Source organism: Eurytemora carolleeae, unplaced genomic scaffold, assembly GCF_000591075.1.
Source record: "Eurytemora carolleeae unplaced genomic scaffold, Eaff_2.0 scaffold251, whole genome shotgun sequence".
Classification (NCBI taxonomy): domain Eukaryota; kingdom Metazoa; phylum Arthropoda; class Copepoda; order Calanoida; family Temoridae; genus Eurytemora; species Eurytemora carolleeae.
The window spans coordinates 264,827-290,029 of record NW_019396288.1 but is presented as its reverse complement, the minus strand read 5'-3'; the positions used below and the strand labels follow the sequence as shown (position 1 = coordinate 290,029).

The 25,203-nt window shown below is 33.2% G+C and overlaps 2 protein-coding genes across 2 annotated transcripts in view; one reads left to right on the top strand and one right to left on the bottom strand.

Annotated features, from left to right (window-relative positions):
* LOC111700198 (uncharacterized) overlaps window positions 1–7,277 on the bottom strand; it is a 17,719-nt gene extending 10,442 nt beyond the window's left edge. The window contains exons 1-8 of the mRNA XM_023471049.1: window positions 7,217–7,277; window positions 5,690–5,798; window positions 4,296–4,390; window positions 2,958–3,036; window positions 2,821–2,897; window positions 1,420–1,475; window positions 1,074–1,110; window positions 119–203 (exon numbers count right to left, since the gene is read on the bottom strand). Coding sequence (XP_023326817.1) covers window positions 119–203; window positions 1,074–1,110; window positions 1,420–1,475; window positions 2,821–2,897; window positions 2,958–3,036; window positions 4,296–4,390; window positions 5,690–5,788 — 528 coding nt within the window. The 5' untranslated portion in view covers window positions 5,789–5,798; window positions 7,217–7,277. The remainder of the gene's footprint in view (window positions 1–118; window positions 204–1,073; window positions 1,111–1,419; window positions 1,476–2,820; window positions 2,898–2,957; window positions 3,037–4,295; window positions 4,391–5,689; window positions 5,799–7,216) is intronic.
* A 3,667-nt stretch (window positions 7,278–10,944) lies between these two features.
* LOC111700201 (uncharacterized) lies at window positions 10,945–21,766 on the top strand (the record flags this gene model as incomplete). The annotated part of the gene is given in 9 exon segments (XM_023471057.1): window positions 10,945–10,979; window positions 14,851–14,941; window positions 15,497–15,600; window positions 15,882–15,950; window positions 16,159–16,222; window positions 16,765–16,832; window positions 17,915–17,983; window positions 20,187–20,325; window positions 21,611–21,766. Coding segments are annotated over 8 exon segments (738 nt in total), but the record flags the coding sequence as incomplete, so codon positions are not given.
* Between the last annotated feature and the right edge of the window lie 3,437 nt (window positions 21,767–25,203).

The following is a 25,203-nucleotide window of genomic DNA, read 5'->3' as shown; positions in this document are numbered from 1 at the left end:
GAGGACAGAAACCAAAACATCGTTTAGGTAGAATTTGAGCAGTACAAATATACTATATTATGTACCGGTTCATCGTTTAGGTAGAATTTGAGCAGTACAAATATACTATATTATGTACCGGTTCATCGTTCAGGTAGAATTTTAGCAGTACAGGGGGATGAGATGCAGGAGAAGAACAGTTTACGTCTAACATCTCTCCAACTCTAGAAATATAAATGGTTCTCTTTATTTCTCTGATTTCTCTCTCTGTTTCTTATTCTGGGGACTTTCTTTGAATCCTTGTCATTCACTCTTTTGCCGCCAGAAGCCTGGGGTGGCGGCAACTTGTATTGTGGAACTAAAAGAATATCTTCAATAAAAGGGGCAGAAAATTATTATATTTATTAAATGCAAGGAAGTACATTTTTTCTAATACGAATTGAAGACTATTATCATATATATTCTGTAGCGCGTTTTCAAAATCTTGCATTTTGAGCATTATATATCCTGTATCCTATATACACCCTGTATCTTATATCCTGTATGTATCCTTATTCAAGTGTTGAGTATCCTATATTCTCTATCCTATATCCTGTATCCTGTATTCTGTATCCTGATTCCTTCATCATTCATTCTGTATCCTGTATCCTGTGTCCTGTATTCTGTATCCCCTCTCCTTTATCCTTCATTCTGTATCCTGTATCCTGTTTCCTTTATCCTTCATTCTGTATCATGTATCCTGTATCCTGTATCCTGTATCCTGTATTCTGTATCCTGTTTCCTGTATTATGTATCCTGTATCCTGTATCATGTATCCTTATCCTGTATCCTGTATCCTGTATCCTGTATCCTGTATCCTGTATCCTGTATCCTGTATCCTGTATCCTGTATCCTGTATCCTGTATCCCCTCTCCTTTATCCTTCATTCTGTATCCTGTATCCTGTTTCCTTTATCGTATCCTGTATCCTGTATCCTGTATCCTGTATCCTGTATCCTGTATCCTGTATCCTGTATCCTGTATCCTGTATCCCGTATCCTGTATCCTGTATCCTGTATTCTTTATCATGTATCCCGTATATCCTGTATTCTGTACCTGTATCCTGATGTTCTACCTCCAAGAAGATAAGGTCCTGAAAGGTAAAATATTCAAAACTCGAAGTAAGGTTTAGATCTTCTAAACAGTGTCTGGCCCTGTCCATACTAATTCAACAACAAAGAGGAAAAAAGAATTTTTCTAGAATATTAATTTAGTCTTTTTCTTAATGTTTATATACTTTTTCAATGTTTAAAAAAGTCATCATAACAATTATCTGGCCTGAGGTGACGAACAAGAACCATTGTAAAAGTTTTTGCAGATTTTTATGAAACTAAACCGCCAGGTTAATGAATAATAATCATAAATTAAGTAAATAATAAACAATGATAACAGAATAACGAACCTGACTCAGGGGGATGAATAACTCTCATATTTTGAGTAACTGCTGTAGTACGAAACCTAGGTAAAAACAGACCATGGTTTATAAATATAGTAGGATAAATACACTCCTTTAGAGGATAAAAGGATAGAAGGATAGATAAACCGGTTTAGAAGGATAGAAAATCTGGGTTAGATTTATAAAAGGATAGAAGTATAAAGAATAGATACACTCGTCTAGAGGGATAAAAGGATAGAAGGATAGATAAACTGGTTTAGATTGATAGATAAACTGGTTTAGATTGATAGATAAACTGGTTTAGATTGATAGATAAAATTGTTTAGATTTATAAATAAACTGGTTTTGATTGATAGATAAACTGGTGTAGAAGGATAGAAAACCTAGGTTAGATTGATAGATAAACTGGATTAAAAGGATAGAAAATCTGGGTTAGAAGTATAAAAGGATAGAAGGATAGATAAACTTGTTTAAATTGCTAGATAAACTGGTTAGAAGGATAGAAAATCTCTGGGTTAGAAGGATAAAAGGATAGAAGGATAGACAAACTGGTTTAGAAGGATAGAAAATCTGGGTTAGGAGGATACAAAGATAGAAAACTGGGTTCGAAACAATGCTTAAAAGATAAAAAGTTTTCAAAAAATCTTTAAAATCTTTAGATATTTCTAAACTATTGGACAAACATTACAAAATTAATATTCCTTTCTTTGACGCAAAGTTTAGAAGAAAAAAATTTTCTTGTTATAATTAAATATTTTTTTTTCAGAAAATATTTAGAAGCTTTTTCCTGAGAGGAAGACACGAGGATTAGTTAGCACGAAATTATTCCTTTATTTTTACAAAAATACATGATTGCATTAATATAAATAGAAGGATTAGTTTTCATGGTCATCATGATTTACTTTTAAAAACCAAGATATCTTAATTTAATGGGACAGTTTGCTAAAACAAATTGTAAAAGAATGAGTTTAATGTACTTTAAAACAGGACAAGAAACAAAAGTGTAGTTTGAAACAGGACAGAAATTTAAAATGTAGTTTAAAAGAGGACAGAAACCAAAATATAGTTTAAAAGAGGACAGAAACCAAAATATAGTTTAAAAGAGGACAGAAACCAAAATATAGTTTATAAGAGGACAGAAACTTTATTTTCTAATCCATCTAATTTTCTCCACCTCATGTCGTAGACTTTTAATATTTCAAATCTCGAATTCTGTTAGATTAAATAGTTTGACTTATAAAAGGTTTACATTGCCAGATTGCAAAGATATAAGGATCAGTAAATTACAAATTGATGTGAGTAATCAGATCCAGTTTGTTGACATCACAGTATCCTGCAGGTTGGAGATGGAATGTAAAAAGACTCAGTTTGTTTACATTTAGCAAATATTGCAGTACATTAGTTTACCTGGGTGCTTCAGTACTAACTTCACAAGTGTACAGTCCAGCAGATATTAATGATATGTTGTGTAAATGAACAATCTCCTGACAAACAAAAATTAATAAAATCAAAAAGTTTTAACTTGAAATAAAATTTTTTTTTACCATGTCTGAGAGTTCCAACCTTACATCGGAACCAGGAACTTGAAACCTTTGTGAAGGAGGAATATCCTTTGGAACATATCTAAACATTGGAACATATTTAAACATTGGAACGTATCTAAACATTGAAACATATCTAAACATTGGAACATATCTAAACATTGGAACATATATATAAACATTGGAACATATCTAAACATTGGAACGTATCTCAACATTGGAACGTATCTAAACATTGGAACATATCTAAACATTTGAATATATCTAAACATTGGATCATATCTAAAGATTGGATCATATCTAAACATTGGCACATATTTAAACGTTGTAACAAATCTAAACATTGGAACATATCTGGAAATTGAAACAAATTTGAACATTGGAACATTTCTAAATATTGGAACATTTTTAGTCTTTTGCGTGCATACTCTGTAGGCAATAAAACTCTGTACTTTTGAACTGAATTGTAGAATATACTTTTACTGAGTATGACACGATAATAAATTATCGTAAACAAAAGATTCTAGTTTCAAGCATCGATGGTAAATGTCTAGAAGCTTTAGATCAATTATGTAAATAATATTTGTATATATATTTTGTGGATTGCGCTGGTATTATTTTAATACTAAAGGTACCATGGACATAATTTCACCGACACCCATTTAGCCTTGTGTAAACAAGAATGAATATAATTAAAATGTCCGTACTTTAAAATATGATAATTGATTATTTTCAACTATGGTTTCTCTTTAAAAGTGACTTGCGGATTTCTGGTATTTAAATAATGTAGGAAATTGTGAGAATTTACAGAGAAAGTTTAGTTTAACCAGGCTAAGCTGGGTTCTCATGTTAGTTTTAAATAAAAATAGGAACAGCGGAAAATATTATTTTAATATATTTCAATATATTTTAATCAGATCATTGAAGTCTCATCCTGTGTGGGTAACCCTGAATTATAACCTTGCCTGCACCACTGAAAGCTCCGGTTCAATTCCTCTGGTCCGACCCGATTTTTATACCGGAGCAAGTTGTGTACTTATTGTACAATAGACAATAGACATTCAACATACAGACGGTAAAACGGGGCGTTGAACTAAAGTCAATTGATCATAAAAAAGAAATCTTTCAATCATAACTTCCCGTTTTGAAGAGCTATTAAAAAGAAAAAAATGATTTGAATTTCTAGTATTGAACCGGATAAATTGCTATTCTCATATATGTGTGTGAAATTAAAAATAATGGAGCTACGAGGTCACAAAGTCGTACCAATAATGTCGCATTGATTGACTTTCTTATTAATCCTCCCCTTCTAATGATATTAATGTACTGTAGTAAATATACCTGTAGAACTCCTGGTTATCCTTGTACCACTTGATACTGTACAGTTTATCATCTTCTAGATCGTAATCACACTTCAGAGACGTGGACTCACCAACCTAGAGAACAAAAACTTAATAAAGACGACATTTTGGAACATTGTAGTCATCGGATATTGGATACAGGGTTACCCAAAAAGAAATGAGACTTCAGAGACAATTGTACAGAAATTTTCTTATATTAATGATTTCCTGCAACTGTAAACGTGTTCCTTTTTTGTCTTATCATTGATTGAGCCTTTAAAAGATTTTCTTTAAGGCAGAAGACTTAGTTAAGCCCGCGGAGACGTCACATTCAAAGAGATTCAGGTCGTCTTTACAGTCGCATCCTATTTGGGTATCAGGCATCAGCCGAAATCTTACCGAGGTTTTATCTATTTTCAATTTTTATCAAATTGAGAAGATTTTGGCAAAAGAACAACTTTATTTGGTTTTTGAAAAACTTATGTACAATTGTACAATGTATATCACATACTGCAAAAAATATAAGAAATATGGACGAAAAATATTGTTGAATTTGTCGATTTTTAGTTTTGAAATAGTAATATAATCTAATTGAGAACACACTGGCTTAGCATTTTTATTACAAATATGTTGTTAAACAAGAAAATTGTTCTAAATAGAAAAATATAATTACTTGAAGCTAGGGTTTCCATCGAAATTTTCATTGAACGAAATTCGCGAAAATGAACGAAAGAAATTCGAAATTCAAAATTTCCGCAAAAGAGATTTAACGAAAATTTGGAAACCCTACGTGAAGCTAGAAAGTATTTATTTGATATCATACCGAAGGAAATTAAATTCATGAACAGAAATTGGCATTTTTACTTCCTTTTCTTTTACATGGTTTAGCCAGACTTAACATATTTACATAAACCATGCCACGAACCCTGTCTGTCTGTCTGTATGTTCAATCTTGTTTTTCTTGTTTGTTTGTTTGTTAAAAATCTCAAAGACGGGTTTAAAAATCCCAGGAAAGGCTGTAAACTTTTGAATGGAAAGAATGATATCGGTTTACCTAGATAGAAATATATCTCTTGTTCAAGCTTTCTATTGTTCACTAATGAGAGAGGATTGAGTGTTTGGTTGAACATTTTAACTTGAATTTTATCAGGTTTTGAAAAATAAATTAGAAGAACATTAATCATTGTCTTAGGTGCAATAATATCTACCTGACTAAATTAAGGAACATTAATAGTTACCTGGGTAAATTAATCAGGAACTTGGATAGTAACTTGGGTAAATTTAAGAACATGGATTGTTACTTGAGTAAATTTAGGAATATGGATAGTAAATAACCTGGGTAAATTTAGGAACATGGTTAGCTACCTGAGTAAATTTAGGAACATGGTTAGTTACCTGAGTAAATTTAGGAACATGGATAGTATTGATGTTCAATTGAGAGGAGAGGGAGAGGAAAGAAGAGAAGAGAAGTAAAATGAACAAATAATACATCATAGTTCGTATCCTAAAACAGATTATACATCATAGTTCGTTTCCTAGAACAGATTATACATCATAGCTTGTATCCTAGAACAGATATACATCATAGTTCGTTTCCTAGAACAGATTATAAATAATAGTTCGTATCCTAGAACAGATTATACACCATAGTTCTTTTCCTAGAACAGATATACATCATAGTTCGTATCCTAGAACAGATTATAAACCATAGTTCGTTTCCTAGAAAAGATATACATCATAGTTCGTATCCTAGAACTGATTATACATCATAGCTCGTATCCAAGAACAGATTTTACATCTTAGTTCGTATCCTAGAACAGATTATATATCATAGTTCGTTTCCTAGAGCAGATATACATCATAGTTAATATCCTAGTACAGATTATACATCATAGTTCGTATCCTAGAACAGATTTTCCATCATAGCTCGTATCCTTTAACAGATTATACATCATAATTGTACAGCTGACAAGGAATTGTACAGCTGACAAGAAAATGTACAGCTGACAAGGAAGTGTACAGCTGACAAGGAATTGTACAGCTGACAAGGAGTTGTACAGCTGACCATGAAATGTACAGCTGACAAGGAATTGTACAGCTGACAAGGAATTGTAAAGTTGGCAAGGAATTGTACAGCTGACAAGGAATTGTACAGCTGACAAGGAGTTGTACAGCTGACCATGAAATGTACAGCTGACAAGGAATTGTACGGCTGACTAGGAATTGTACAGCTGACCATGAAATGTACAGCTGACAAGGAATTGTACAGCTGACAAGGAATTGTAAAGCTGACAAAGAACTATAAAGCTAAGAAATGAGCTTAGTGCTGGAAAAGAAACATAATCCTAGACTAAGTTTTGATTTCTCTCCTGGGACTTGACTTTAAACTTTATCAATAAATCAATATTTCTGCTTAAACCAATCTATTCTTTTGTATACTTCTTCTTATTCTTCCCGGCTAATTGTTCAAACTTTTAGAATGTCTTAAAATCAGGGTTTCCTAGAAATGGGCATCGTTTATTTGGTTTGGTTTAGAATATTCAAGATTTTTTACTTTTAGTAAAATATACAAGAATCTGAAATAGTATAATTCAAATACGTATCATGTCACTACGTTTTCTCTTTTAGAAAAATATTAACAGATTTTCTAAACGATTCCACTGTTTTTTGTTTGGTCTGATATCTGAAAAAGTCATAAATTTACATAGATTATTCACAATTTAAAATGTATGATAAAATCTAAGTTTCTTGTGAGTAAAAAGATTGTAATTTTTTTAGATCTTTCGACTTTTTTCTTTTTGAGTATTTTTTTATTTTGATTATATATTTGTATTTTGAGTTTAACATTTTACACTATTATATTTTCCTATTCCAGATTGAAGAAATGATTAACTTAAATTGTGAATAATAATCATTCTTTACCTTTCTCGTAGATTCCTTAATCTAACAGAACACCATTTTTCTTAAACATCGCATTATGCCTGGAATGACAATTAAGGAAATGAATCTTTGCCCACAAACTCAAATTTTACCATCCCTACATATTCGCTACCTGCCGGTGTGAACCTTTGATATTTAAAACTTTGGGCTTCAAAGATATAGGGGTTAGAAAGTCCTGTCCTGTCCATTTCCTTATATTCATGGTTTACTAAAACTATAAACTTCTTTCTTTCTTTTCTAAATCAGGAACTATACCCCATGATATAACCATATCTAAGTCAGAATATAAAAATTAACATAGGATTGTCACATTTTATGAGTTTCCGGCCGTCTTTACAGTCTCATCCTTTGCGGGTAACCCTGTATATATGGTTTTTTATAGATATATCGAGGCAATTTAAATCCTTTGATTTATTTTCATCAAAACTGAAAACATGATTTCCTCTTTTTTAAACCATTACTTTTCCAAGTAGAGCATATCCTTAGCTATCTGATATTGTAAGTAAACTAAACCTTCCTAACCTTAGATATTAACCATTTAATGTGTTAGGATCGAGGATCCGTCTCCTAACCGGGGTTTGAGCAGCCGAGGCCGGGTCTCCAGGATAGGTTAGAGACAGGGGAGGGGTTAACCGCACTTCTCCGATACCCGGGAATATATAGAACAGGACGGAAGTTTCAGGATAGATCAGGATAGATAGACCAGGTTGGTTCAGGATAGACCAGGTTGGTTCAGGATAGATTAGGTTGGTTTAGAATAGACCAGGTTGGTTCAGGATAGATTAGGTTGGTTCAGGATAGATCAGGTTGGTTCAGGATAGATCAGGTTGGTTTTGGATTGACCAGGTTGGTTCAGGATAGACAAGGTTGGTTTAGGATAGACCAGGTTGGTTCAGGATAGTCCAGGTTGGTTTAGGATAGACCAGGTTGGTTCAGGATAGACCAGGTTGGTTCAGTATTGACCAGGTCGGTTCAAGATAGACCAGGTTGGTTCATGATAGATCAGGTTGGTTCAGGATAGATCAGGTTGGTTTAGGAAAGATCAGGTTGGTTCAGGATAGATCAGGTTGGTTCAGTATTGACCAGGTTGGTTCAGGATAGACCAGGTTGGTTCAGGATAGATCAGATTGGTTTAGGATAGACCAGCATGATTCATAATAGATCAGGTTGGTTCAGTATTGACCAGGTTGGTTCAAGATAGATCAGGTTGGTTCAGAATAGATCAGGTTGGTTTAGGATAGACCAGGTTTATTCAGGATTGATCAGGTTGGTTCAGAATAGATCAGGTTGGTTTAGGATAGGCCAGGTTGGTTCAGGATAGATCAGGTTGGTTCAGGATAGACCAGGTTGGTTCAGAATAGATCAGGTTGGTTTAGAATAGACCAAGTTGGTTCATGATAAACCAAATTGGTTCACGATAAATCAGGCTGGTTTAGGAGAGACCAGGTTGGTTCAAGATAGATCATGTTGGTTCAGGATAGATCAGGTTGGTTCAGGATAGACAAGGTTGGTTTAGGAGGGATCAGGTTGATTCAGGATAGATCAGGTAGGTTTAGAATAGACCAGATTTGTTCAGGATAGATCATGTTGGTTCAGGATAGATCAGGCTGGTTTAGGATAGACCAGGTTGGTTCAGGATAGATCAGATTGGTTCAGGATAGATCAGGTTGGTTCAGGATAGATCAGGTTGGTTTAGGATAGATCAGGTTGGTTCAGAATAGATCATGTTGGTTAAGGATAGATCAAGTTGGTTCAGAATAGATCAGGTTGGTTCAGGATAGACAAGGTTGGCTCAGGGTGGATCAGGTTGGTTCAGGATAGATCAGGTTGGTTTAGGATAGATCAGGTTGGTTCAGAATAGATCATGTTGGTTAAGGATAGATCAAGTTAGTTCAGAATAGATCAGGTTGGTTCAGGATAGACTAGGTTGGTTCAGGATAGATCAGATTGGTTTAGGATAGACCAGCATGATTCATAATAGATCAGGTTGGTTCAGTATTGACCAGGTTGGTTCAAGATAGATCAGGTTGGTTCAGAATAGATCAGGTTGGTTTAGGACAGACTAGGTTGGTTCAGGATAGATCATGTTGGTTCAGGATAGATCAGGTTGGTTCAGGATAGATCAGGTTGGTTTAGGATAGACCAGATTTGTTCAGGATAGATCATGTTGGTTCAGGATAGATCAGGCTGGTTTAGGATAGATCAGGTTGGTTCAGGATAGATCAGGTTGGTTCAGGATAAATCAGGTTGGTTTAGGATAGACCAGATTGGTTCAGGAAAGATCAGGTAGGTTCAGGATAGATCAGGTTGGTTCAGGATAGATCAGATTGATTCAGGATAGATCATGTTGGTTCAGGATAGATCAGGTTGGTTCAGGATAGATCAGGTTGGTTTAGGATAGACCAGATTGGTTCAGGATGGATCAGGTTGGTTTAGGATAGACCAGATTGGTTCAGGATAGATCAGGTAGGTTCAGGATAGATCAGGTTGGTTCAGGATAGATCAGATTGGTTCAGGATAGATCATGTTGGTTCAGGATAGATCAGATTAGTTCAGGATAGATCATGTTGGTTCAGGATAGATCAGATTGGTTCAGGATAGATCATGTTGGTTCAGGATAGATCAGGTTGGTTTAGGATAGATCAGGATGGTTCAAGATAGATTCGGGTGAGTTATAAAGTATGCACTTTACTGTATACTGTATATATACTGTATACAGTATAACAGCAAAGCAATATATACTGTATACAGTATATATACAGTATATATACTGTATACGGTATATATACAGTATATATTGCTTCGCTTTTATAATTACCGGAGATATGTTTGATTTCGTTCAGATTTTTTAATGATTTAATCTTATTAATTTATACAACAAAGTTCTTAATATCTCTGGTATTTCTAAACGCTAAGAAAAGCCAAACCACATCTTGGAAATGGAAGGACCACGGGCGTAATAAATGTTACAAACTTTTGCTAAAGTCAACGACGTCTTTTAAGCAAAGAGAATAGAATATATAGTAGAGTGGAATTTATACAATCCCTCGGTATGAATTTTGTCGTCCCTTTCAGCCTGAAAGGGAGTTCAAAGTGTACAAATCATGTAAATGTTCACAAATTATATGCAGTAGAGTACATTAATACAGTATGTTCCCTAGACTATCCATTTCAAAGTACACCTGCAGTATGGAAACAGTACAACAAAATGGCCGTTTTACACTTTTTTCTAGTAAATTCCCCTCTAATATATATTCTATTCTCTTTGCTTTCAAGTCTTTGATCAATAAGTATTATTCCAGGTTATTTAGATTAGCAATGTATTGTATACTATATATTGCCTGTATAGTGCCAAAGTGAATAAATACTAAAGTGGACCAAACTCATAGTTGGATGACGACATTTTATGTCCCAAGTATTTAGAAATATGTATATATATATATAAATTGGTCTGTATACGGAGTGTACAGTAACTGGACTCCCTTTGTTTACAAACACAGACTTAGAATTTGTATTTAACTTAAATATAAGTTAACGTAAATTAAGATTTCAGAAGTGAATTTTAGCCATGTCTTTAGTCTATTTTTTTCTAGTCTTTACTTTCCAAACGAAATCTTTTCATGAAATTATTTCCAAACCAAATAAAACCTTATGGCCCAACCTGTCGTCGTTTCCTTAGTCTGTTCCACTTTAGTATTTATTCACTTTGGTATAGTGCAGGGTGTCCCAGGAAGCATAACAGTTGGTGAGTAGTTTTAAATGTCTATTTCCATAATTTCTTTCATTGATACCAAAGAGAAAAATAAAAAACTTCGCTTGGTAGTCTTATTATAGTAAAATTGATTTCAGAGCAAAATATATTTCACTAAATAATTTTTTTTGGCAAAGTAAACTGCAAAAAGGTTTTATATATAAAACTTGATATGAAAGAGGACATTCAAAACTATTCACCAACTGTCATGTTTCGTGGGACACATTGTCAGAGGCCGCGATTCTAAAGTATATTCTCGAGTCTAAATTCCTTATTCTCAACAGATATGTTTAATGTTAGACCCGACCATGGTTAGTTTTGTTGAAATCTATGGATTTTCTAGTTTTTAAATTAGTCTCAACTCTGAGAAAAAGTAGTTTCAACATATTTCAAGGCTTAAGCCGTGTTATAGTCTCAATCCCAGCTTAGACTTGTGATTAATTTCTCCTTAATTATTCAATTCTCGGATTCGACTCCGGATGAAAATAATGACGAGGACAGTTCTTGTTGGTGAGAGGGGGGAAGGATTTCTCCGCTATTCAGCTGTAAAAAACGGAGAAAATCCTTCCCCCTCTCACCAGCAACGTTGTCACTTCATCAGTTACGTCATATAAGGATTTGTGCATTGTTATGGAGAAGACATTTTACGTACATTGGAGCGCAGCAACTTTAATAAACAACCTTGGTCAACCCAGACCAAAATGTATTTTCAAACAATTGTTGAATAATAAATTGTCTAGAAATACAAAGAATTTAAATTCGATCATTAACATATTTAAATCCACTTTAATTCAGTTTGTCTAAGATTTGAATTTTTGTACATTTTTCTACTTTATCCATGAACTTTCTATGCATTATTGTATTTTATCCATGTACTTTCTATGCATTTCTGTACTTTATCCATGAGCTTTCTATGCATTTCTGTACTTTATCCACGTACTTTCTATGCATTTTTGTACTTTGTCCATGTACTTTCTATGCATTTTTGTCCTGTCCGATTAAAAATGAGTAAACTATACAGAGAGCCAGAAAAGATCAGTCGTAACAGTTGAATAAAACCCGGTTTGGGAAACCCTAAAATGATATCCATAAACTTATGTCTCTCTTCAAAATGTGAAGTTATGAGTAAAAAACCTAATATTTTAATCCAACATGAAAATATCGATTTGACATGGACCCAGGGATTCCTAAACCCAGTTTTATGATTTTAGTTTCAGACTCAGGAGAGTGAACTAAGGTTTCAAGATTTCTTGATGGTTTAGATTAGAAAGGTTTACAATCCAGCTTTATAGACTGTTTAATCTTGTAGATCTATGCATTTATTCTAGCTGTAGTTTATACACCTAGGTAGATAGATAGATAAATAAATAGATAGAAATAAAGACAGAGAGATAGCTAAAGAAAAAATTGATAACAGAAATGACAGCTACAGATAGACTGAACAGCTTAAACTGACCGCTTAAGATTGATTTTACAGGTCAAGATTGAATTGACAACGTTATATAAAATTGACAATTAAAAAGTATTGTTTCTTAAGAGATGGTTGACAGCATCATTTAAAATTTACTATTTTAAACAGAATTCACAACTCAAGACAGAGGCGTACTCGGGGGGGGGGGTCTATAAGGGCGTAGCCCCCCCCCCGTATCAGTAAACTGTATTGTTTCGATGGGGTTTTTCAGGTCCCAACGGGTGCTAAGCCCTTTATAAAGAATTTACCCACTCAAGATTCAATTGACAACATTTTAGAAAATTGACTTCTTATGATACAATTGACAACATTATAGAAAATAATAACTTTAAATAGAATTGACTACTCAAGATACAAGTAGCAACATTATAGAAAATTGACAACTTTAAATTGAATTGACTACTCATGATACAAGTGACAACATTATAGAAAATTTACAACTTTGAATAGAATTGACTACTCAAGATACAAGTAGCAACATTATAGAAAATTGACAACTTTAAATTGAATTGACTACTCATGATACAAGTGACAACATTTTAGAAAATTTACAACTTTTAATAGAATTGACTACTCAAGATACAAGTAGCAACATTATAGAAAATTCACAACTTTAAATAGAATTAACTACTCAAGATACAAGTAGCAACATTATAGAAAATTCAACTTTAAATTGAATTGACTACTCATGATACAAGTGACAACATTTTAGAAAATTTACAACTTTTAATAGAATTGACTACTCAAGATACAAGTAGCAACATTATAGAAAATTCACAACTTTAAATAGAAGTGACTACTCAAGATACAAGTAGGAACATTATAGAAAATTCACAACTTTAAATAGAATTAACTACTCAAGATACAAGTAGCAACATTTTAGAAAATTCGCAACTTTTAAAAGAATCGACAACTTTTAATATAATTGACAACTCAAGATACAATTAACAACATTTTTAGAATTGACAACTCAAGATACAATTAACATTATTATTTATAACTTACAACTTAAAAAAGAATCGACAGCGGAAGATACAATTGACAACAACATAGAAAATTGACAACTTTAAATAGATTACAGCTCAAAATACAATTAACATGTTCATCTATAGGAATTGACAATTAAAAAAAATTGGCTACTTAAGGTACAATTAACATTACTATGTAGAATTGACATTTAGGAATATATGAATATATTTATCATATAATACACAATATGTTCGTGTATAAATGCATTTGGTAAAATATTTAATAAACGGATATATAACAAGTGTAAGAGTTCACACAGAAAATGTCTAGCAGGGATCAATATAGTACAATGTACAATATACATGTTTGTTGTATATTACAAATAAATTCAATAGTAAAGGAAGGGATACATTGGCGAAAGTCCTATTTTAACTGTTTGAGACTAGAATAGAAGAGAAGAGAAAGAAAAGAGAAGAGAGGAGAAGAGAAGATAAGATAGGGAAAGAGAAGAAAAGAGAAGAGAAAGAAAGAGAAGAGAAAAGAATGGAAGAGAAGGGAAAATAAAGGAAGAGAAGGAAAGAGAAGAGAAAGAAAGGGAAGAGAAAGGAAGGAAAGAGAAGGAAAGGGAAGGAAAGAGAATGGAAGAGACGAAAAGAGAAGAGAAGAGAAGGGAAGTTAAGAGAATAAAGAAGAAAGAAAGAGAAGAAAAGAAAAGGAATTAGAAGGGAAGGAAGGGAAAAGAAGAAAAAAGAATAGAAGAGAAGAGCAGGGAATGTAAGGGAAGTGAAGAACGAGAAGAGAAGGGAAGTTAAGGGAGGGAAGGGAGGGAAGGGAGGGAAGAGAGTGAAATTAGAGGAAAGGGGGGAAGGAGGGAAGGAGGGAAAAGAAGAAGGGGACAGCTGGCTAGCATAGTGGAGGAGGAGGAGAATAAGAATATAAAGGAGGAGATAAAAAGGTTCGGTAAAGATGGAATAGATAAGAGTATAGTTTAGTGCTCAAGGTATAGACATTTGACCAGTTTTTATAAGAATACTCTACAGGTCTGGTTTAGAGAAAATACTATAAACAAAGCATTACAGACAACGTTTGGAGACCTTACCTTTTAGTTTGCAACTTTATACCAGGTTTTAATTTTGTACACTTAAAACAAAAAAGTATGTCAAAACATTTTTTAATGAAAAAATCCTTTAAAAATGTTTTAATGCCCTTAGGCCTTAACTTTATAAGAACATAAAGATATAATTTTGATAATAATGTTAGATAAATTTTAATTAACATGACAACAAATATTCTTTATAAATGTTTGGATTATTATGACAACAAATATTCTTTATAAATGTTTGGATTAACTTCGGTTGGTTTCCAAACGCATAGTTGCTTAGTTTCCTTTATATGCGGCGTCTAACTGAAGAAGGATTACTTTAGGCCTAAACACCTTAGAAGAACCATGTTGGCTCATTTCACTGTTTTCGGGGCCCTTCTTCATTCCTCTCTTTCTATATTCATTATTCCACAGGTTGTACTTTTATAAGAATTAATATGGAAAAAAATGTCTTTTCTTGGAACGAATTGAACACTTGTCACGAACTCTAATTTAGATATTTCAAACTATAAATGATCAAAAGTTTAAAATATTTATGGTTTAAATTCCCAGGCTACAAAGATTTAGGTATTAGATACCCAAATAAGTGGCCAGTGTTCAGTTCCTTGTATATCTGCTCTAAATAATATGAAATCGTTATGATTTAAAACAAAACATTGGAAAAGCTAAATTAAAAAAAAACACTTGTTTGTAAATCTTCATTGAGAACAATTAATTAAGAAGATGCAGTTCAAGTCGTTAAAGCATGATTATTATAAACTAACTTGGGAATTATACTTTGCCTAGTTTTCCCTGTTTTGAAACCAAGCATAAAGGATTCCTGCGGTTTTACAGAGTTCCCCAAAATATGATCGAACATACAAACAAACAAACACACACCCAAACAGACAAACAGAGATTACTTCGTTATAAAAATAGATTTATGTACAATGTACAATGAACAATCGCTCAAAACAAAATGTGCTGTAGGTTCCAACTGTTCTGTTTACTCAGTCCTACCCTCTACCCCAGGTCTACCTAGATACAGGATCCGTCCTAGCTCCCAACTCAGGACCAGTAGCTACTCCTGTCAGGTATAGAGTATAGATTGGTTTTTCCTATCTTCACATTGCACACTGATGCCCTATATACGCTCCGAACAAACAGTAGGATTCAATTTTGGAATAAAAGTAAAAAGCAAACAGATGGAAAACTTTTTAATACAAAAATCTATCATTTTAAAAATTAAATTAGCTTTTAAACCTTAATCTCTTTTATTTAAGGTTGAAAACTTTTAAGTGGTTGAGAGAACAACTGAGATAAGTTCTCACGTTAATGGAATTTAATTGACATTTCAAGAAAATGTTTTGTTTAGATCCGAAGAACCAAAGGAACCTAAGGATGATCTTCTTCCTGAAAAGTTTACCGGTCGTCTTGCTTCCAGGTATAAATACCTTTAGATTTTTAAAATAATTATTAAATTTATTTATTTTTTAATCTTGTAATTTTTAACCAAGAGTTAATAATATGTTAAATTTTTAAACTAAATGAAATTGTCTTTTATTTAGAACATTAGACCTTTTATTTAGAACATTAGACCTTTTATTTAGAACATTAGACCTTTTATTTAGAACATTAGACCTTTTATTTAGAACATTAGACCTTTGCTACTTCCTGGGAAATGATATTCAGTCCAGTCATGTAGCTTGTAATAAGGTAGGTAGGTTGGTAGAAAAGTAGGTAGGTAGGTGGGTAGGTAGGTATGTAGGTAGGTAGGCAAATAGGTAGGTAGGTAGGTACGTAGGTAGGTGTAGGTAGATAGGTAGGTATAGGTAGTTAGGTAGGTAGATAGGTAGGTAGGTAGGCAGGTAGGTAGGTAGGCAGGTAGGCAAATAGGTAGGTAGTTGGGTAGGTAGGTAGGTATGTAGGTAGGAAGGTACGTAGGTAGGTGTAGGTAGGTAGGTAGGTAGGTAGGTAGGCAAATAGGTAGGTAGGTAGGTACGTAGGTAGGTAGGTACGTAGGTAGGTGTAGGTAGATAGGTAGGTATAGGTAGGTAGGTAGGTAGATAGGTAGGTAGGTAGGTAGGTAGGTAGGTAGGTAGGTAGGTAGGTAGGTAGGTAGGTGGGTTGGAAAGTATGGAGGTAGGTATAGGTAGGTAGGTCGGTAGGGAAGTAGGTAGGCAGGTAGGCAGGTAGGTAGGGATGAATAGGTTTATTTACGAAGTTAGGAAGATAATTGTAGAAACATATATGTCTAGAATTGGGCTGATGGATCTGCTGAAGGGGTGAGAAAGTACGTGAATGAAATGACATTTGAAACAAATAGGTAATTATAAATTAGACTAGATAGATCATGTCGTCTCCACCATACCGGAGTGTTTCAGCTGTACAAGGGGTTGTACAATTTTCAGTTTTATAGTCTACATCACAGACTACGAAGACTGATTATATCCTTTCACATTGTGGGCTACGTAGGCCTAAGTTAACCCAGCACGACATGCTACGTTTTTACAATAGGTTTTTAGAGTGCCATCTCACGGCCATTTGTTGAATATACTACCCATTCAGGGATTAAGTTTTACAACTTAAAAAAAAATATTCCAATTTTAAACATGAAACATAACATTTATGAATTAAGTATATTTGTGTTTCGTATCCAAAGGATCCTTAAATATCCCTGAATACAGATGTTTGCTGATTGGTCGTGTACGTACTTGTACACAGTAGAACATGCTGTGGGAAATATTGCATATCATAGGTTTCAATCGATCTCTATAACTGTATCTCTGGTCTGCATAGACAACATAAAGATTAAATACACGTTGTTTTAATCAATCTTTCTTGTCAGTCAAAGTAAGTATTTTCAATAGATTCCATCTTATTAATTAAATCATTTTTGAAACTTCATATGAAATGATTTTAAAAATAAGGAGGATCTCTTTTCTTTCAATTTCTTAAGATTTATTTTAATCATCTTTTCACTCTTTTGTTCACTAGAATTATAATGATTAATTTTATATGTCTTTATATAGCTCCAGGAAGATAGGGAGTGGTGTCGTAATTTTAAGTAAATTTCCATATAAAGAGAAGCATGTCCGATGCCCAATGTTACCCTGGAAACAATTCAATTCTGATAATTTCTCCAATGTTTCCGAAGTAAGAAATGTGAAAGACCCTCCTGCAGAAAAACCACTATAGAAATAAAACAATGTTCAAAAACAAAAACATGGATATCTAATTCATACAAAGCTTAGATGGGTTAATTTTGTTTCCTCTCCCATTCTAGTGCTCGCAAAATTAGAAATGGGGATATGGGTTGATTTCTATTTCACAGATAAAATATAGAATCAGTTTCATATTTTTTTAAGAATTTCAATTTCAATTTATTTGATTTATATTAATGTTTAGAATGATTGGAGAAAGCAACCTCAAGCTTGTCTGGAAGGGACCCTTTTCAAGACATGATGCAACCCAGAGGTGAAAACACATATATTTAGAAACAGATATCGGAACTTTTTGTGGATAATGTTAATCTTGAAGGCTTGTCGATCTCGATATCCAACGTTCACACTTTTGAATTTGAGGATCAAATAAAGTTAGCCCGGGTCCATCAAGGGATTACAAAAAGGAATTAAACTAGTTTGTAGTTCTGCTTTAGATGGAGATCAATGCTTTATCCCGAGATTTACAACACAACAGTTCTAATTTGTTATTCCTTTAAGGAATTAAACTAATCCGTAGTTTTGCTTTAGATGGAGATCAATGCTTTATCCCGAGATTTACGACACAACAGTTCTAATTTCTGATTCCTTTAAGAATTAAACTAATTTGTAGTTCTGCTTTAGATGGAGATCAATGCTTTATCCCGAGATTTACAACACAACAGTTCTAATTTCTGATTCCTTTAAGGATCAAAGGATTTTAATATATTTGAGAGAGCCTATTTTTACCTGTCCAGAGTTTTGAGTCGGGTCTAGGCAGTAGGCACAACACGTTGTCACATTTGATTCAGTCGTTTAAGGCTTATAATGAGCTTTTGGCTTTTATTGCACAAATAGATTCATTCATACAAATTTTGCCTTGTTGGATCTTTATATACATGTAGTTGGAAAATCAGGTTCTAAAAGTTCTGAACTAGTTTTAGTTAAATCTGTAAAGTTCGCTAGATAATGTTTCCACGGTTTTCTACTTATGCATTTTCAACATTAAATAATATTACGCAAAGTTAAAAATTAGATAGAAGGGAATTTTAAAAAAATGTATAATTTCTTTTAAATTTCATCCACGTTAACCCGATATAGTTTAAATTTCTCTGGGTTAAGTCCTTTTTTGGGATGCGCTAGAATGGTTTTATATTTAAAAATGTGAATATTGTACATTGTGCAGCCTGAACTTCTAAATATTCTATATGATGCAGTATTCATAAACATAAAACATCACTTCACTATACCAGGACAATAAAAGAACCAAATTTGAACAAAAGATCATAAATCTACAAATTACTTGAAAAATCAAATATGAGTTTCTGTCTTGAAGAATAAGAACGATGAGCATGCTTTTTTGTTCTTTATTATTTAATTATTTTTTCTTTCTTTCTCTCAGTACAGTCAGCTAGATTTGCCTGGTAAAATTCTAATTTGTCAGGTTAAAAATGGTTGGGAGAAGGCTGGAAGATCATGCGGGGTTTAGGAGTAAAATCCCAGGGTGGGAGTAAAATCCCAGGATTGGGAGTAAAATCCCAGGGGTTTGAGGAAAATCCCTTGGTTTGGAGTAACATTCCTTTGTTTGTAGTAAAATCCCAGGGCTTTGAGTAAAATCCCAAAGTCCGGAGAAAATCCCAGAGTTGGAGTTGCAGTTGGAGTAAAACCGCAGGGTTTGGAGTAAAATCCCAGGGTTTGGAGTAAAACCCCGAAGTCCAGAGAAAATCCCAGAGTTGGAGTTGCAGTTGGAGTAAAATCGCAGGTTTTTGAGTAAAATCCCAGGGCTTGGAGTAAAATCCAAGAGTCCGGAGTAAAATCCCAAAGTCTGAAGTAAAATCCCAAGGTTAAGACTACAATCCGCAGGGTTTTGAGTAAAATCTCTGGGCTTGGAGTAAAATCCTAAGGTCTGGAGTAAAATACCAAAGTCTGGAGTAAAATACTAAGGTCCGGAGTAAAATCCTTGGGTCTGAAGTAAAATCCCAGGGTTTCGAAAAAAATACCAAAGTCTGGGCTAAACTCCTAGAGTCTGAAGTAAAATCCCAGAGTCTGAAATAAAATCCCAGAGTCTGAAGTAAAATTTAAGGTTTTAGAATCTAAAAAAAATAATTATTGTTGATGTTATGCCAAAAATTCAAACATAACCTACTTAATTAGTATTTTTTAACATTTTTTTAAATTTAAAATTTCATAATTATCTCAAAATTTGTCAGTTTTTTACTTTAAAAACGCTTTCAATAACATATTGCAATGCTAATATAAATGCTAATAATTGCTCACTGCTTAGTGCTATAAAAGGTTGGTCGATTTCGGAATCAAGTTAAAGACCCTACCATAAAGGAAAAAAGGAAACACTGCCTCAGGTTCTTAATAGAAATATGCCACATTTTAGAGTTTTAAATGTGTACAAAACAATGAGAGAAAAGGTTAAATTCTAAGGAAAAAAATTGTCCTTCGTGAAAGCAGTAATATCTACTTTTCAGGTATCCCACGAACCCTGCCGCGGATGTTTTATCTGTCGCTAATTCTGGTTGTGATGCAGTCGTCTTCCTTGTCTTCAACACATTCTCCAAGGATTGCAAAACAGCTGTTTATGGTCACACATATGGCGGATTCAGTCAGGTAATTTAACTAGTTAAATGGAATGGAAGCGTAATTTCAAGTGCCCATCGATGCAAAGATGGCCGGCAATTTGCGATTCACAACGGTTCTCTTAAAACCTTAATCTGATAAAAATGTGGAAGTTTGTCTGACTCGAAAAGTGTTTATTTCTGTGAATTTCTCATTTGCTCCTTTTAAGCAATTAATGCGCAAGTTACTTTCGAAGAGAAACCGCAAATAAACAGTTTATATGAACTAAATCATGAATAAATAATTCATACTTAAACAGACATAGCATTAAAGAGTGCCGTTGTAAATCGGGAAATTGACATTTTTGCATGAAGGGTCAATTGAAATAACACGTAAAGTTTCTTTAAAGAAACTCTAAACCTATATCTTTAAGAAGCCCCTATTCAAAAAACGTTTCATGTCCGATCCTCAATGGTTTCCTTAAGACATTTATCGAATAAACAATGAGGAAGTTATTAGTATCTTTCTGTTGAACAAAAAGATGATAAACAATAAAGAAGTTATTAGTATCTTTCTGTCGACTAAAAGTTGATAAACAATAAAGAAGTTATTGGTATCTTTCTGTCGACCAAAAGTTGTAAACAATGGGGAAGTTATTGGTATCTTTCTGTCGACCAAAAGTTGATAAACAATGAGGAAGTTATTGGTGTCTTTCTGTCGACTAAAAGTTGATGAACAATGTGGAAGGTATTGGTATCTTTCAGTCGACTAAATGTTGATAAACAATGTGGAAATTATTGGTGTCTTTCTGTCAAATAAAAAGTTGATAAACAATGAGGAAGGTATTGGTGTCTTTCTGTCGACTAAATGTTGATAAACAATGTGGAAATTATTGGTGTCTTTCTGTCAAATAAAAAGTTGATAAACAATGAGGAAGGTATTGGTGTCTTTCTGTCGACTAAAAGTTGATAAACAATGAGGAAGGTATTGGTATCTTTCTGTCCACTAAAAGTTGATAAACAATGTGGAAATTATTGGTGTCCTTCTGTCAAATAAAAAGTTGATAAACAATGAGGAAGTTATTGGTGTCTTTTTGTCGACTAAAAGTTGTAATCTCTCTGAATTCCCCTCCGTTTCCTCTGCTACACAAATCCGAAGAACCACAATTTAGAATAATCAATATTCAGATAGAAAAACAGGGTTAACTCAATCATTTTTTCTCAAACATCGAATCGGACATATCGTTCTAAAAGCGGATGGTCACTTAAAATTACGTTTGGATTGTCACAGTGTCGTTAATAAAAGTTTTTTTTGCATTAAATGATTTTATTTCTAGGGTGGTATGTGCGAGGCTAATATTGGAAAAGGATATACCATAGTTGTAGATCAAGGTTTTATGAACGATGTTTGGACTGGACCTCAGATACTTGCACATCATCTACTCAAGATGCTGGTTGATGATATAAAAGGAGAAAAAACTTGTCCTAATCAGGTAGACAAGACAAGACAAGACAAGACAAGACAAGACAATACCCTGTATGCAGAACTGAACAACACCCTGTATGCAGAACTGAACAACACCCTGTATGCAGAACTGAACAACACCCTGTATGCAGAACTGAACAACACCCTGTATCCAACTCTAAATACTCAAACAAGACATTTTATACAGAATCAAAACTATTGCTTAAGAATTTAATGTACATTGTACCTATTTTCAGTTTTTAATTATGTCTTCCAATAAAATAAAACATTAAAAAGTCCAAAGATTCTTTAAGCTCGATGTTAATTGTTGAAAACCATTTGAGTATACAGAATAAAGGTATTTCAATTTTGATTTAAAATGTCTTTATAAGATAAAAATGTCTGATAATATATTTAACTTCACAGTTATACATTTTAAATGTCATCTTTTTCTTTATGGGATCGTGCTCTGGTGTCCTTAATAAACAATAGACAAAATTCGGACTTTCTATGTTTCTATAACTTTGGCTTTTAAGGAGCTTCTCAGTAATCAGAAAAGTTGAGCAAATTTTATTAATTAATTGTTAAATGATACAAAAATGCCCATCTGATCTTTACAGTACCAGCCCGGCTAGAATGTCCAGAATGTAGGTAACCCAACGAGGTTCATGCAACAGAATTAGGTGGCCTGAATTATATTGAGAGGTTGCCTGAATTATATTGAGTTTCATGCAACAGAATTAGGTGGCCTGAATTATATTGAGTTTTATGCAACAGAATTGGGTGGCCTGAATTTTATTGAGTTTTATGCAACAGAATTGGGTGGCCTGAATTATATTGAGTTTTATGCAACAGAATTAGATGGCATGAAGTATATTGAGTTTTATGCAACAGAATTGGGTGGCCTGAATTTTATTGAGTTTTATGCAACAGAATTGGGTGGCCTGAATTATGCAACAGAATTAGATGGCATGAAGTATATTGAGTTTCATGCAACCGAATTAGGTGGCCTGAATTATATTGAGTTTTATGCAACAGAATTAGGTGGCCTGAATTTTATTGAGTTTTATGCAACAAAATTGGGTGGCCTGAATTATATTGAGTTTATGTTTCCTTGTGCAACATCTTGATTCAGCAACAAACAAACGATTGGATTTTGGTTTTCCTAATTCAGGATTTTTTTCTGGAAAACTCAAAAGTTGCAGAGAATAGAATTTTAAAAGAATCCGAAAGCCGCAAAGAAAGCTTTAACACCCCGGTAATACAGTGTATAACTGTAATAGATGAACAAAGTATATATATTATTCTTGAAAAGAATAGAAAATATTGAAAATATAGAATACCCAAAAGCAATTATAGGTTTGTATGAGACCCCACTATAATTTTCTTTTTCAACACAGAGATGAGATAACATTGCTGGCAGCTCTGAAACCTTTATGATTGGATTTATTTGTTTTTGGATTTGTATTTTGAAAGTGGTCGGTATTATATCAGTACAATAAATACAAATTTTCTATTTCTGACATTCTTTTTTCAAATTTCAGTAAACAAAGAGAAGCTGTAAATTGACAATTTTTTGTTTACATATTTATGTGTATCCATGATGTTGGAAAGCTTGGTAGATATCAATAGTGGAAATCTAAAGTCGTCTTCATTGTATTGATATATACGACAACGTATATTCAAAACAAAATTGAATCGATTACTCGCTCCAAATTCTAAATTAATATTATCACTATCTTTGCAACCTTCTGGTGTAAACTTTAGATATTTCAAGCTTTGACTGCCTGATCTGGCAGAATTCATTAATTAAATTAATTAAAAGTTTGAGATGAGTAATCAGTCCCTTAGGTCTGCTGACTACTCTAAGGTTTCCTTATCTGTGCAGTGTTCTGATGGTGATTATAATTCTGTCTATTATCTACATGTCGATACTGAAACACATAATATTGTATACATAGCTAATTCTCAGGCAATCATACAGAGGGATTCATAAATAAACATTAACATGACAAAACGATTTTTTTAACTATTTGGGTTAAATAAGATATTTTTGGTTTGTATTTTTTATTCATTCTAGATTTTACAGCTCCGCAAAAATCTCTAATAATCGGGCTTGCGTGCTTAATGTAAAAAAACTAAATTTTAAAATATCCTATTTGGGAATAAGCGAGACTTCTCTGATTACTGTAATACATATAGAAAGTCCCAAAACTTTATAAACCAAAATATTCCTTTTCTAGAATTTCTAGAAGGCCGAGTTTAGATTAGGGTTTTAAAATTTTCGTTCAATCTCTTATCGCGAAAATTTCGTTCACGCAACAAAAAAGTGGAGTCGGTTGATTTTTAAAAGGAAAGTTTAGATAGATAGATAACGTTTATTGCTAAAATACATGTATCTGTGTACAGAACGAGTTTACAATTACAAATTGATGATTATATTAACAGTACAAGTATAAAGCAATTAGGTGGAAAATAGCTGTTGGCTGTTTTGATTATTTTTTCCACCTAATTTCAATAATGATAACAACACATTTCAATTAAATAGATTAAAGAAGATTAGAGATTAGGGTGCGATTTTATCTTATGCAAAATAGTTTATACATTGATTAGAATAACTAGAGTTTGAAGTAATTTTCTGACATGTACACAACAAATATCAAAGCATATTAAAACATATCTAATAAGTTTCAAATGAATAGCAATTCGGTTTATAACACGTTGTAATGTAATTTTCAAAAAGAGAACTTAGTAGTCTATTTTTAAATATAACTAGAAATTCAAGGCGCTTCGCGCCCTTCTTTCTAGCCTTAGAGGGCGCTTCGCACCCATCTTCTAAATTAGTTGTGAACATGTTCTCTTTGTGTACATCGTAAAACAAAACAAAAATAATTCGCGGATTTTCACAAAAAATTTCGCGGATTTTCAAAATTTTTAAAAATTTAATGACGATCGAATTTTGATAGAGACAAATATTTGAAATTTTTATTTTTCATAAACCTTCCCTGGGGTCCCTAGATGTCCCACAAAAAATTTGGGCCCGATCGGTTCAGCCGTTTTGACGTTTATTGGATACAAACAAACAAACAAACAAACAGACAGACAGACAAACAGACAAGCCAAATTTATATATAGATTAGAGAGTTGCTTCTTTTTAAGTCAAGAGGCAGGTTATTCCAGAGAATGTCAAGCTGATAGTTAAGATTGCTGGTAAACCTGGGTCTCCATACTAGTGCATTATACAATATATACATGAAACATATATATAATATATATATTTATGTGTGTAAATACTAGTACATTATACAATTATACAATACTAGAAATTCAAGGCGCTTCGCGCCCTTCTTTCTAGCCTTAGAGGGCGCTTCGCGCCCATCTTCTAAATTAGTTGTGAACATGTTTTCTTTGTGTACATCGTAAAACAAAACAAAAATAATTCGCGGATTTTCACAAAAAATTTCG